The sequence below is a fragment of the Taudactylus pleione genome, unplaced genomic scaffold (genome assembly GCF_031769625.1).
Source record: "Taudactylus pleione unplaced genomic scaffold, aTauple2 ptg000513l, whole genome shotgun sequence".
Taxonomy (NCBI): Eukaryota; Metazoa; Chordata; class Amphibia; order Anura; family Myobatrachidae; genus Taudactylus; species Taudactylus pleione.
The window spans coordinates 2,745,013-2,761,454 of record NW_028284915.1 but is presented as its reverse complement, the minus strand read 5'-3'; the positions used below and the strand labels follow the sequence as shown (position 1 = coordinate 2,761,454).

The 16,442-nt window shown below is 35.8% G+C and overlaps 1 protein-coding gene across 4 annotated transcripts in view; it reads right to left on the bottom strand.

Moving 5' to 3' along the window:
* Positions 1 to 16,442, bottom strand: part of SPOCK3 (SPARC (osteonectin), cwcv and kazal like domains proteoglycan 3) — a 434,224-nt gene that overhangs the window by 88,157 nt on the left and 329,625 nt on the right. For all 4 annotated transcript variants that reach the window (XM_088450291.1, XM_088450293.1, XM_088450292.1 and 1 more), the window contains one exon: positions 4,028 to 4,142. In XM_088450291.1, coding sequence (XP_088306417.1) covers positions 4,028 to 4,142 — 115 coding nt within the window. The remainder of the gene's footprint in view (positions 1 to 4,027; positions 4,143 to 16,442) is intronic.

Here is a 16,442-nt window from a genome sequence, read left to right as displayed (position 1 = left end):
GGTTCTCCTGACATTGATTTCTCAATAATAGAAAGTTTATTTATGGCTTGTGGTTGGATTTGCAAATTCTGTAAATACTTCTGTATTTTAAACTTTCATAGCTTAACTGTCACTTTTTGAAATCACTGCAATTTTAAATTCTTGAATTAATACTTTGTATTATAATAGTGTTAGCTTTTATTTTGAGGGTCCAACTTTTATTTTGAGGGTCATCTTTATTGGAATGAAAATGGACTACAGCAGTATCTACTTGCCTATTATGCATAATAGAAACAAAGTAAAATGTTGAAAATGACGTAATATGTTAATTTGCAAATTAGTTTGTAAATTTAGATTAGGAGAGTCAGATTAGAAGACATAACAAGGTGGTCATAGTAAATACCTTGTTACATGTTGATTCATTTGCTGGAGGAGAGTAAATATTTGCTTCTAAGTGGACACCCTATATAGTACATCTCATGAACCTGGGGAAATGAGCGTTTTTCTTAGAGAGAGGGCTATCTCCTCCATCAGTGTGCCACTTTTACACCCTGAGATGGTTACTATTTATTTATATTACATTTTCCTCTTCCTGCCTACTGGCTGTCTTAATATCTGGAGTTATTATACCATGTTGTATTTTTTTATATACATATACTGTATCCCTGAGGATTTCTGGATTTTAAAGATCTATTGAGGATTTATATGGAAATTAATGTTTGACAAGAATATCAATTTCTGATGTTAAAGACTACACTGAACATTTGAAAGTGCCTGTTTAATGTACCCTATGTGTTTGGATTATTTTATTTAGAATTGGTGGTTCTATGTGGTTCATTGCAGCTACCTGCAGTGCGCCTTGCAAATATATCCTGATTTTTCACTTACATATTCAAGTTATAGCCTAAAATACAAGTTGACTAAAACTAGTAGAGCTACTCATATCATAGATAGATATTTTTCAGGGAATTATTACAATGCAAGATATTGTAGATCCATTTGTAATCATGAAGGCAGACTATTCGGCTTATAACAGACAGCAAAACCTTGCATTCAGCTGCACAGCATACTAAATGTAAATAAAGTGTCAGCCATTTCCAGTTCTATCAATATTTTGCAACCATTACATCACATGTGTATTAATATGAGTGTTATTAAAAGCTACTTAATAAAGGGGAACTTATATTTAATGTCTAGTCTTTTTTAAATGGTCAAGTCCATAAATTCAAATTTGTAAATTGCCACTTAGTAACACTCAGTGAATGGTTCATAACTTTCCACAATGGAATTATATTTTTATTTAAACATTATAGTATTTGTTCCCTAGGCAATGTTCATTACATATATAGTTAAGAACAGCATTCAGTGACATTTACATAATACTGGAGGGTTAATTAGTAATATATTTCATCATTCCATTTTTAGAAAAAAAGTAGGGTATTGATACAGGTTGAGTCTCCCATATCCAAAATGCTTGGGACCAGGGGTATTTTGGAATAATTGCATAGCATAATGAGATATCTTGAGTATGGGACCCAAATCTAAACACAAAATGCATTTGTGTTTCATATACACCTTACACACACAACCTGTAGGTAATTTTATACAATATTTTTTATAATAAAAAGCAAAGGTTCACTATCTCAGTCATGCTAAACAAAATCCATATTTCAGAATATTTGGAAGACTCAACCTGTACTTATTTTTTCCTTTATGGACATAATAAAGAGTGTTATTTCCAAGAGATAGTGGAAAATTAAAGTAATCATAAATAAAAGAAAACTATATTGTATTTATAAAATTACAACCCCCCACACTGAACTAGATACAGATATTCACAATTTCAGTATCTTAAAAGTTAATTTTCTTTTCTTTTATCTCTGCTGAATTTCAATTGTTTTTACTTAAGTATTTACATTACTAAAGCCTAAACACTGTGTATTGGAACAGCAGGTACTTGCTGTTACAAACCATTGTGAGTCACACTACCTTACTCTTCACTCCATAAGCCAATCCTCCAGACTCAGTCCTGCCCAGGGGTGTATTTATAATGGGTGAAGGGTGTGTGGGGCACACGGGCCCCTGGGTCCAGGGGGGGCCCGCACCGCACATCCTGCACCCATAAAATTTACCTCTCTGGAGTCCCATATCGGCTCCGATGTCTGCGCCGGTGAAAAATGGCTGGAAAATGGCCACCGTGGCCATTTTCCCTTCATTTGCGCATGTGCAGTAAAGGGAAAATGGGTGCCGCGGCCATTTTCCCGGTGACCTGCGCATACGATATAGCATCTGGGCACACTTTAGTGCCCAGAGTCTATAAGTGCAGCGCTGGCCATGCACTGCTCAGTGCGCAGCCGGCCGCCGGACGGAGAGGAGGGGGCCCGTAGCGGAGACTGCACACAGGCCCCCTCCTCTCTAGAAACGCCCCTGGTCCTGCCTCTGGTTATATATGTAATTATGTCAATTGCCATCTTATTATATCTCATGTATTGATGCTCTCATATAATGGTTTTGTCTAATTTCTGTTCAGTGCTAAGGACACCTTGTAGCACCATATAAATAATAATAATAATAATAATAATAATAATAATAATAATAATATATTAGTATGTTAGCACTTTAGTAAAAAGGAATACTGTAGTGCTGAGTGGAGATTGCTAAAAAAGGAGGGAGGAGAAAATAATCTGGAGGGTAACTACTATTAGAAAAAAACTGTTCTAGTTATGAAATTAAAGCAAAAGACAATTAAAGGTCATACAGTAATGTCATGACATAGATAGGTTATTCAACTAGTTTTCTGGACACATTGACTTGACAACAATGTTGACTTTACAAAAATACAGTACACATATTTTCAATGTAAATGTCTGGGCACTTAGAACATTATCATTTTTTTTTGGCTTATGGCAATGTGCAAACATATGTCACTTGATTACAACTTTCAAAACAAATGTAGTGATTTTGCAAGATTTATAGCATTATTGGTGTTTATTTTTTTAATAAATCCTTTTCACAGTACTTTAGTTCAAGGCTGAATACTTGCACATATAGACATGGAGGATATTGTTCCAGTTGCAATTAATGTTTCATACAATGGAAGTACATCATTAATGCATGCACATAATTTTCCATTGTGTTTATGTATATCATGTGCAGTTGCTTTACTGAACTCCTCATTATACTGTAGTTCATAATTATTATGAATGAATTTTTACAGCAACTTTTCCACACTTTTTATACTTTAAGTTTCTGTGACAATTCACAAACAATGCTCAAATATAACAAACAGTAAAATCAGAATCTCTAGTAAAGGAAATAAACTCACATTATTAAAAGTAAGTAAAGGTTACAGTATACAGCAAAATTGCTCATACTGTAGGTGCAACTCTGTATTAAAACCATAACAATCAATCATGTGAGCTTTTATATGTATAATGGAGGGATAGACAATTAATAGAATTGTCTGTTTGGTTGTTATGGTTTTGGTTCAGATTTACATCTTTGAACGATAGCCCTCTGTAAATGATAAGTACTTGCCAACCAACATAGGACTTAAAAAGGCTGAACAGTGTGACCTGGAACAAGCTATAAGAAAATTGTGTCAGCACTTTCTTACAGCAGTGACACTACTTGTTCCATCTATGTACTGGCAATGATTATCAGCTAGTTAATCTAGACAGGATGCCAGGATGCCAGGAATGCTATGTGCTGTCCCAGATCTGAAGCAAAAATATACAGATGTCACAAAGACTTCCCTCAGCAGACGGAAGTCCCAGAGCTGTGTAAGAGAGACTTATAGTAAATTATATCAAAATAATTCTCTATTTTTCCAGTGAAAAAATATTTAAAATCTACCTTGGTAATCTTAAGCAAAAATGTCCAAAAAACAGACAAACTTGAAAACCCAGGATGATCATAAAGGGGAAAACCACTCACAAAGTGGATTTATCATGTATAGCATTGTACAGTATGGTGCATTCTGTATAATTGTCAATGCTTTGGCCTTTATACATTTTGTTATATTTATTTAAAATGTACAATAGCTTACCTCTTTTATTATTTTTGTTTACAGTTCTTGATTTGCTTGGAGAACATGGACAATGTCCTTCACACTTCAATGTTATTTGTTTCCCCGAAATGCAGGTTTGATATTCTAATTTACACTGATAATATAAACAAAAAATATAAACTACATGTTAGTGCTGACATTTTACATGTTAATTACAGATGATTACATTTTATATCTTGTCATCAAAAACATTTTCTAGCCTTAATTCATGGATTCAGTTCCAGATTTTACCAGCGTGTGTATGTGTGTGATAGATATATATATATATATATATATATTCATCTTCACCTTCCCTTGTTAGGGGAAAAAAGGCACTCTCCAGACTTTTTTTCAGATTTGGTAAATTTTAATCTTTTATTCACAACTTATGTGCCGATAAGTGCTTACGCCAATGTTTCGATTCATAATGAATCTTTATCAGGGCCTTAGCAACTGCATCACAGCTTACTAAGAACAATACAAGTTACAGTATAGTGAGCAAACAATGTCTGACCGGTCCCTCCCATTTGTGACATAAGTAGTACTAAATTTTGAGATGGTCAAAATATTAAATAGATAACATTATACATTAGAGGTGTATATAGTATGTGTCATTATCAAGTATGTAATAATAATGGTTTGTGGCTACTATAGATCAGAGTGCCAGCATGCTATCTTGCACAGGCATGTGGGACTGTATATACATATAAGACCAAAGGTCATCTCTTCAGTGCATTCATGTATAGGAATTTATTAATTATGACACATATTTAATTATATACTATTAAATCCTCAGATCAAATAATTAGATCATATACGTATGGCATATAAGTACTCCATTTAGCTATCACATACAACTATAACACATATAAATGAAATTACTAGCTTTTACTGTTCTTCTATTAAAAATGCCCAGCTGTTCACTATACAGTTATAATGGTAATTGGGAAATTTATGTATTGCGGGTCCTGCATGTGCTAAGTGTCCTTCTGGTGCCTGCATAGACAAATGAGGCTTACCATGGCTTCACAAATCACTCTCATGGGCAGAGTGCACAATGATCTGTTCTGTGCCTTTGTCCGGTATATATAGCCAAAAAACGGAAGCGCGTCATCGGGAGAGCTCCCACAACTGGAAGTGGCCGCGCTGACCACAAGGCAACTGTGTAAGCTAGGTGGGACACCAATTGTGTAGGTTACACCTTGAAACGATGCCTGGCATCACATACATCATTATATTAAGTGTGTAAATGGCTAATGTAAGCCTATGTTGGTATAATTCTAAAACCGGAAGTGGCATACCGATGACGCACTTCCGTTTTGCAGCTATCATAGCCGGACAAAGGCACAGAACAGATCATTGTGCACTGTGCCCAGGAGAGTGCACAATGAATCTATTTTTAATCATTTTTAATATAAATCTAATTATTATAAAAAATATAAGATTATTTGCAAAAACATACTGATGAGCATTATGTGTAAAGACCAATGAATGAATATATGGGTTTCCCATAGTTTTCAAATTAACACTTTCCATTTAAAGTAGTAATACAATCAGAAAAATATTGAAGTACATTTTGAAGAAATTGTGAAGGTTGAATCATTCATGAGGCTCAGACAAACATTTGAAATTATTATTTTTTTAAATGCTGTTTAACACTTTAATGTAGTTCTGTTAAATAAGATAGATAATAATTGAAAAGATTAATGTATTACCTTTAATTGCGCTCTTAAAATTTGGACCCAATTACTTTATTTTGATTTAGCAAAAGGCAAGTTAACAATCAAATAACCAAAAATGGAAATGTTGGCCCAATATTACAAGTAATTTTCTACCTGCATTAGAGTGAACAACTAATTTAATTCACAAATGCTTTTCAGTCAGCTATGTTTCTCTATACCATAGGTGGTATTCCTTCCTTCATTATTAAGAGAGTGTATTTTCTAGAAAAATCAATGTTATATCTATAATAAACATTTAAAACCTAATTTAAATTCAATTACACAGAGTGAAAAAATTACATAAGTTTGTACAACTTTAGTGTATCGGAAAGAGTTAATACCAAAATTCTAAATCATGACCAATAATGTTATTTATATTCTTCTGAAATACACTTTCAATACATTATTAGAAGCTAGTGCAAATGTCAGCAAGGTAACAATAGCTCAAACTAAATAATTGCTAGATCATACCGAATTTATATAGATCAGTCTACTTCATATTTTCATAAATACCAATAAAATCATGTCACATTCTGAACATGAATTTTCATATTAATAAAATACCTGCTTGTAGTTCAGATAAACAAAAACTGAGAAAATGTCTAAACTATTCTTCCTTTTCATGTTGCAACATACCGTAGATCTTCTAAATTCACAAACTTTTAAAAATAATAGGTAAAATACTGTAAAGTGTCTGTGTTTTTTTTCCTGTTTTTTAAAGCATATCACATGCACACAAGCTTCCTTTAAGCAAAAAAAACTTCTAAGGAATATAAATAATAAAGTATTTAAAATATAAACATTGATCAATTGCAATTTCTCCAATCATACAAAGCTAAACTGTCTGTAGTTATAGAAATTAAACTTTTCTCCCAAATACATTGAGGAATCATTGCAAAATACTGGAAATGTGATGCATACTTAATCTATAAAGTTTATACTAGTTTCATAGAAATTATAGATTTTTCAGCATTTGAACCTATATTTATTATATATAGATATTAAATTACATGTATTTTATTACATATCCAGTTTAATTTATGTTGTTAACTGATTTGCTTTTACAGTATTATCTCTAGTATTGAGGCTTAAGTGAAGATTTTAGTAGTTAGGACATTATTGTTTCTAGATTTTAAAGCCACCTTTAGAAAAATATTGTGGGATTGAAACCCATCAAGGCACCAAGTGGAGTGTGTTTGCAACCAGACCATTGTGGCAGAGGGATCCGGTTCCGGTCTAAAGATCTACAGTAAAAAGGAAGACAATGTCTAGCTAGACACCAGATGTTAGACAGACAATAGGTCAACAGGGACAAAAGATCTGTGGCAGACTGCTGGAACTGAGAATATCTTTCCAGATGGTACAAGCTTTAACATCTAAGTGGTTACCTGAAAGGTATATGCCCAAAATATCTCCAAATCTGGTAGGTGAACCAATTGAATTTAAGGTTTATTATCTTTCTTGAAATTGTAGTTTTATTGTAAATGTAAACTTGTGTTTTAAATATTATATTTTATGTGAAAAAACAGAATTACACTATGTTGTATTTTATTTCTTCAATGCTATTGTGAGGAACTCCACGTTATAAAGTTTTGGACAGGAAGAGAGAAAAATATTGATAAGCTGTCTCTAAGCCTTCATCAAGTAAGGGTAATTATTTCATCACCACTTCTGAGGTGGGACCTTCTCTATTGTTCTCCATTGGGAATAAGGAATATCTACACAAACAAGAAAATCAGAAATCTTTTTAAAAAATACTGGGTTGTTAGTGTATTTCCCTTAATAAACATAAAATCACAATTTGAATTTTTCTGTCTACAAAAGATAGACTAAGCAAATAATTGAGAGCACTGGGAAAAGTAAAAGTATTTTATATAATAAATGTTAATGTTAGTAAGTCTACAGTAAATTGAAGATGGGCAGTACGATGTAGTTAGCATAATTTATTATCATTGCTCTCTTACAGCATTGAGGCCTTTGGCTTTTGTTATCTGGGCATATTATTGTTAGGACTGCAAGCAAATTCCTGGATTATAGGTTTCTGATTAAAGATAAAGGGGTAGATTCAGACCCGGATGCTGAGCTGCGCTCTCTCACTGCCAAAAGTGGCTAGGTATGCAAATTCTGTGATTGCACTATGGTGTAAGGATGCCCTCTATGTTTTAGAGAGCGACAGCAGAGTGAGTGCACACCAGTATAAAGATGCCCACTTTTCTTTCTTACCACACGTTATCTCCAGGAAGCGTATGATTAATCAGAACCATTGTGAACCATCGGAGCTGAATGCAGCGCTTCAGTTAGACCCTACCCCACCGCAAGCACTGTGATCATTGCAGGCTGAAATACAACCAAGTGACGTGTACAATGACGCTTCCATGCTAATTATGCACACCCATAAAACTCTGTTTTGATGCCCAGACACGCCTGCAATTGCAGCACCACTCCTCTGTTCTCAAGCACCTTCCCCTGTTACCACCCACAAACGGCACTATCTGTCACTCAAAGTAGCGCTCAGATTTTGTGTTAAGAGTGCACGAATCCCCAATGCAATGACTGGTTCATGCACGTGCACTGTGATGCATACGCGCGACTATAGCCCATAGCGTGTGTCCGTGGCTTAGCATCCAGGTCTGAATCAGGCCCAAAGTCTGGAACCAAGTGGTATATTTACAAAGGTTAAATTTTGGATTCTGTTCGATTTTCAATTTGATTTTGGTTCAATTTTCTTAGATGAGATTTACTAAAGCCCAAATCAAATGTTAAATCGAACAGAAAAATGATTTTAATTTAAAATCAAATTTCTGCAAAACATCAATGTTTTCCCATAGAAGAATATAGGATCCCTTAATTTACTAACATTCGATATTCAAATCAAATCCCCAAATTAATAGACCTGCTTCATGCTTTCAATTTTAGCATGAGCAGTTCTATTTGACACAGAGGCATGCATACATCAGTAAGAATCATGCATGTATCTTAGTGTAAAATGCTTGCTAAGTTTTTTTTTTTAAATGGCAAGGGGTCCCCTCTATAAGCACAACCAGCCCCAGGCTTTTCATAGCCAGTCCTGGTTGTGTAAATGCAGGGGAAAAAATGCGTAGGGTTCTTCTGTACTTAGCGCAACCAACACCAGACTCTGAGCCACTCCTGGTTCTTGAAATACAGGAGAAAAAAATTGTAGGGTTCCCCTGTAATTTCCATAACCAGCACATGGCTATTTCTAGCAGGGAGTAATGCCACAGCCAGGGAAACCCTATCATTACCCCTGACTGCTAGTCAGCCCAGACTCTGGATCCCTGGGGAGTTGGGGACCCCCCCAATAAAGGTGTCCCCCACTCCAGGGCACCCCAGGCCTAGGCTAATAGCTTGTGGCTATCCCTGGCTCCCCTGGGCAGTGGTTGTTGGGTTGATAGTGTAAAATATGTGTAAAAATATAAGTGTAAACATTGTATTTAACAGTAGAACTGCCGGTCCCAGCAAGTCTCCCCCGCATGCTGGTACTTGGAGAACCACAAGTACCAGCATGCGGGGCATTAAGGGCACTCTGGTACCTGTAAAGAAATGTTAAAATAAAGACAATACACACACCATGACAGGTTGGGACTTTTCGTTTTCTTATTTTCAGAAGACCGAAGATGCATACATGGAGAAGTGGACCAGTACAGGTATTGTAGGTGAGTATGTGTGAGTGTGTATGTCTGTAATAAACTTATACTGTCATGGTGTGTGTGTCTTTCTCTACTGTTAAAGACAATGTTTACATTTATATTTTTACACACTTTTACACTATCAACCCGGCACCCACCACCCAGGGGTGCCTGGGATAGCCCCAGGCTATCAGCCTCGACCTGGGGTGCCCTGGAGAGGGGGGGGATCCCCAGCTCCCCAGGGTTCCCTGGCCTGGGCTGACTAGCAGTCAGGGGTAATGCTTTGGCCTGGGGACCTGGTGATAGGGTTTCCCTGGCTGGCTATGGCATTACCCCCTCCCACTAGAAATAGCCAGGTGCTGTTTATGGAAATTACAGGGGTACCCTATGCCCCTGAATTTCCAGAACCAGGACAGACTCAGAGCCTGCTGCTGGTTGCGCTAAGTACAGGGCAACCCTACACATTTTTCCCCTGTATTTACACAACCAGGACTGGCTATGAAAAGTCCGGTGCTGGTTGTGCTTTTAGGGGGAGGACCCCACATAATTTTCTTTTTAAATGAACACTTAACAAGCATTTTACACTAAGACACATGCATGCATCTTACTAATGTATGCATGCATCTGTGTCAATCAGATCTGCTCATGGTAAAAATGAAAGCATGAAGCAGATCTCTTGATTTGAATTTTGATTTGGAGTGGGAGTTGGTGTTCGATTTGTACATTAACATTCAAAAGTTCGAGTTCAGTCAATTTTAAAGATTCATAAAATTGAATACCAAATTGAACTTTAGTAAGTATACCCCCAAGAGGCAAAGGGAGTGGATAGCTCATTTTAATGGTAGTGGGATTTTGGATAGATAATTAACATAGATTATTACCTTTTCATTTTTGTGTGAGGTAGATGGTTAATTATATCTATTTTTTACTAAATATATTTTTGATCAATGTATGAACATGAAAGTTTGTTTTCATAGAAATGATATGCAATTTTTAATGATATATTATCACAAATGACTGAGATGCCCTATAATGCAATTATAAAAGTTTTTTCTGTGCATAATGAAGTGGGTACCCTGCTGTTTGTTCTAACAAAGGAAATTCACATTTTACTAACTAATGAGTGTTTTAACCATGTCATGTTAACTTTTTGTTCCTTATTTAATAAATTTATAATTTCATGACCCTTTCTCTCTATCCTTAACCTTTCCCATATTCTACTTGAGAGTACTCCTTGATGTCCCTCTTGTCTGACTGATTCTGATTAGAAATAGCAAAGGTTACATTTAAAATTGGCTCATTTATGTGGAAATAAAACATCATACTTAATAAATCTGCTCAGCACGTGCTTATATCAGAAAACACATTTTCACATTTACAAGACTTGAAAGCTGACATTCGCTGATTGCGTTTCTGATTATTAATCAAGTTCAATTTCTGTAATTATAGAAAGTCTAATGTCATTTTTAACATATAAGTGTCCTAAAATACCTAACAAAGGACAAAATAGTTTAAGAATATTGTATTTTTCTTACATTTTATTTGATTGCATCATAAATATATTAGCGTAGGATCACAAAAAAGGCTATATTTGTATTGTAGCTATTTTCTCACATTACAAAGCCATAAAATTTAAGGAACTGTAAAATTAACCACCATAAGTCAGATTCTTCATGTGGCCAGGATTATTTATCTCCATTGGACACTGTAACTTTGGTTGAAAGATGACAGCACCCACTGATAATGTTTACCTTTAGACAGCAGTTTTCACCGGGATGGTTATGGGATGCTGATGCTTGGGAACCTAACAGTCAGATTTTTGATGCCGGCATCCCAACAGGGTTAGGATACCAACACCTGTCAGTAGGTATCCTATCCCCCCCTCTCCCTACCCTAACCATCCCCTCCTGCCTGAACCTAACCTTCCCCTAGTGCCTAAACCTAACCTCCCCTCCCAGCACCCTAACCCCTTCGCCCCTAGTACCTATCCATCCCTGGTGCCTAAACTTAACCCATAACCCAAATGCTAACCCTCCCCCTAACCCTACTACTTGTTTCAGGCAGTCAGGATGCTGGCATCAGGATTCTGACAGATGTCAAGATTCCGGTGCTGACATTCTGGCCACCAGAATCCCTGCGGTCGGGATATTGACGGCATCCCGTTTTCACCATATCAAATTATCATTTATTTAATTTGAATTGTATGTATTTTCATCCACCATGTTCATTCTGTGCCAACACATGCGGCAAAATAAACTGCCTGACTAGTGTTGTTGCAAATAAATTTGGGTAACTTCTACCCCCACCCCAATCAGGATCTTCTGTGACATCATAGCTAAGTGCCAGACTCAAAGAGGGATGCTGAAGTCATAAGTAAGACATTGAATAAGTGCCACATTCAATGATTTACAGTAGGTACCTTTTGCATGCTGGTGCCCTAGTTTCATGCAGATAAGGATATAAGGGCTACTCAGATGGTTCAGACTAAGACTGCAAAAGTAGGAGCCATAGAGCAGGGAGATGGAAGTAACCCATACATTTAAGATACAGAGGTGCAAGGGTGTTTTACTATTGATACTGACAGTACATATTACATAGACAAATACTGGGGCAGAGAATAGTCCGAAGTTCTGATACAAGGATAATCAAAAAGTACTCTCTAGTGCTGATAAGAACACTTATAATATACATTTAGAAATCAAGTACAGATAGTGTCTATGGGGGAAATTCAATTGTTTTATCACAGTGTTTTTTCCTGTGATAAACATGTGTTTAGGTGTGATATTTAGTTGCTATTCAATTGAACATTTTTTGGTCGTGATAATTGTGGCTTATCACACTTAAATATCAGCCTATCTGTAACATGGCCAGGGATATTCAAATATCGGAAATTAGGCGTGATAAAAAATATTGGTCGACCTATTTTTCACTTTATCACCTGACAGTTCTCACCACCCCTAAGGGGTGTCAGTTTTTATTTAAAAGTATTTCAAATATTTTAATTTATTTATTTTAACTGATATGTAATTGTTAAGGGTTATTATCAATTATTCATCAAATATTTCAATAAAATACTTTTTGCCTCTTTCATCCCATTCTTTTGAGTTTGTTTTCTTGCAAGAAACTGCAGCTTTGAGGAGGGTTTCGGACAGACCCCAACAGCTTGGGGACACAATTTTATTTTTATTTTTTTGGGGGGGAGTTACAGATAATATTCAGACAAAGGGAATTCCTGTGGCTTAAAATACCGGCGCTGGTTACCAAAGGTAAGTATTGGGGTTTGGGGGAAGGTTAGGGGTTACATTATATAATATACATATATATATATACATATATATACTAGAGATGTGCACTGACCCCCGTGCTTTGGTTTTGGATCTGGATCTCCCCTGGATTTGGATCTGGATTGGTGTTGCCAAAACCTCACCTCCGTGTTTTGTTTTCGTGTTTTAGTTTTGGATCTGGATTTTTTCTTAAAAAATAAAAAAATTGCTAAAATCACATAAAATTGCAATTTTTTTGTTCCTACAGTATTAATAACCTCAATAACATATATTTCCACTAGTTTCCAGTCAATTTTGACCACCTCACAGCTCACAATATTGATTTTTTCATCTACTTAAAGGGCCAAAAGGTTGCATCCAGCTTGCTGGCTCAAAACTGATTGATATAATTATTAATAGAGTTGAGTACTGTGCAAAGATGATGGTTGGGATACCCTTGAGGATTGAAGAATTGATAATTGATAGTTGGTGCAGCCCCTGGCTGTAAAATTGATAATACATGAATTAAAAAACAATTCATTGGGTGCATCCCCTGGCTGAATAATTAATAAAAAGAAATTCATTGGTGCAGCCCCTGGCTGTAAAATTGATAATAAATTGATTAAAAACAATTCATTGGGTGCAGCCCCTGGATGAATAATTAATAAAAATAAATTAATTGGTGCAGCCCCAGGCTGTTAAATTGATATTAAATTAATTAAAAACAGCAGGCAGAATGCATATATATATATATATATATATATAAATATATATATATATATATATATATAGAAATAGATGGGTACAGCGCCACTACCTGTGTAACTTACTGAGTGAACCAAATAAAGTGTATAGTTTATAGCAACTGGGCATATTAGTGTTCCGGCGTCAGCTCTGAGTCCATAGTGTAATACCAGTGTGGGAATTATTGGAGACAGTGAAAAAAGTGAATTGACAATCAGGTGTCTAGTTTGCTACATGTGTAAAGCTGGCCACACACTAGACCAACTTGCATCCAACCAGCCAACTTGTTGATTGGTTGGAATGAAAATCTGGTAAGGAATGGGAGTAACTGACAATCAGCAATTTGCTCCCAAACTCCGGAAAATGGACAAAAACTTTTGTTTGAACAAATTGTTTAGATCAAACATTTAACAAACTTGTCTGAACGACCATTTTCATCTGTTTTCTGGCATTAAGTAGCAAATTGCTGATCATCCATTACTCCCATACCTTACCAGATTTTCATTCCAACCAATCAACAAGTTGGATGGTTGGACAGATAATCTTTAGATGTGTGGCCAGCTTTAAACCACAAACGGTGCATAGACTTGATATAATTTATTTATTATTTAGCGTGGAATACACCCTCCTATATGTTTTGAGTTATAACCAGACTAACATTGCACTTGAAATCAATAACTAATTTGTGTTGTATTGTATCTTTTACCGTTTGTGGTTTAACACATATAGCAAACTAGTCGCCTGATTGCCAATTCACTTTTTTCAATATATATATATATATATATATATATATATATACATACACATACACAGGTTGAGTCTCCCAGATACAAATATTCCGAAATATGGAATATTCCGAAATACGGAATATTTTTAGCATGACTGAGGAAGTAAAACCTTTGCTTTTTGATGGTTTAATGTACACAAACTTTGTTTAAGGCACAAAATTATTAAAAATAAAGTATAAAATGACCTATAGGCTGTGTGTATAAGGTGTATATGAAACAAATATGAATTTCATGTATGTACGCAAACTTTGTTTGAGCCACAAAATTATTGAAGATATTGAATAAAATTACCTTCAGGCTGTGTGTATAAAGTGTATATGAATTATAAATGCATCCTGTGTTTAGATTTGGTTCCTAATCCTAAAACATTTCAATATGGTATGCAATTATTCCAAAATACGGAATATTCCGATATCCAAAATGATGTTATATATGTATGTATATATATTTTTTTTTTTTTTTTCCAGGTTCACAGGATAATTTTTTTATTCATATGCTTTCCATTTGATAAAGCAAATTGTCTTTGCAACCACAGCAGTCTAGAACTCTTACAACAATTATGTCATGTTGATATTAGATCTTTCAGGGTGTCAATCCAGTAGAAGTGGAGGAGAGCAATCAATTTTTTTAAATACATGTACAGGTAGTACTTTGCAAACAGCGTGCAGCAATTAGAGTGGGACAAGAGAAGATGGCACAGCATTGAAATTCTCCATGTATAGTCATTTTCTCCCACACTTTAATGAGATGTGCTTGTTGATGTTTCTTATGCCTCTTATATAGTTTATGAATTACCTGTATATTGTTAATTAACTTTTCCCAGATTTAATTTATATTTCTGAGGTCTTGGACTGTAGAACATTACTCTCTGTAATGGAAAACGGAAGAGGTGGTGGATGATATCATTAACTAGTAAAATATATACTGTATAGAGTAAAGGATTCAGCAAAAGGGATATATTCTGTCCAGTTCTCTTGTTGAACTTTGCTATAAATACAGAGATACTGCTCACAATATTGCATGTTTGTGGTTGATAAACAGAGACATCTTTAACTGAATATGCAGGAGTTTGCATATAACTTTAAAAACAATGGTTTCAGGACAGCCATGTAATATGTAAATGTGCCCAAGTAAAACAGAAGGCTGTGGAGCTGTGGGTAATTCAATTAGAAGTAGAAAGTGTGCCATATTTGTGGAACAATTAACAATGTCTAGCTAAGTAGTAAATGCTTTAGATGGGGCAAGACTATGACAAGTCTAAAGAAATATCATTCCAAGGGCATGATGAACCAGAAAAGGCTCTAACTGCCAACTAGAATGAGAATAAGAAAATTTGTATCTCACATAAACTAAGTAGTTTTTGATATTATGATGAATGGACTGAGGGCCTGATTCGGTACAGATCGCAACTGCAATTGCAATAGTTATTACATACACAGTCTCACTGCGAAGATATGCTAATCCTCTGGGATCACTATGCCATTGCAGCACAACATAAGGACGCCCACCTTACCTTACACACATCTGTAATACTTAGCAAGACTGCAAAACCATTGGTAACATCGAGTACCATCGCAGCCTCACACACATGCACAAGGTCTGACCTTACTCAGATTTTACTAACCTCATCGCATGGAGTGAAAGCCCAAGCTGTGTATGGCATTGCAGTGGCTTATTTATGCACACCCCTGCAACAGCGTTCAAATGCACTGGCACACTTGTGTTTCACCGTCCACACCCCCCTTGTCACCACCCCCCAAACAGTACTTCCTGTCAATCACTCTGTGATGGGTTTGCGTAGTCACTGAGATCGCAGTCCCGATCGCAGTGGATTGTTTGCACATGTGCACTGTGATACATATGCATGCGCAGAACGCAACCATCGGTCAATTGCTTGCATAATCGCAGTTTTGATCCTTGCTGAATCAGGCCCTGAGGCCACTAGAGCTGGCAAGAATTCAAATCCAAGGTCGTATTTATTCTGAAATGAACCACATAGAGGGAATCAGGGTATTGTTAAAGAATGTGTTTCTGGAGTTGTTGGGTATGAATCTACAGATGAGACTTCACAGACAGACACCTTTCTTCTCATTTTTGTGCTCTGGTAACTAATAATTTACTTTTCATATTCACTTTAAGCTACTGGCAGATAGCTTTTGCTATACCTTTTCTTTAGCGTTAGAGGTGAAAGCACTGCTAAGCCTAAATTGTCTGACAAGATGTGCCAATTCCCTTGAAATTGATTCAGGGTT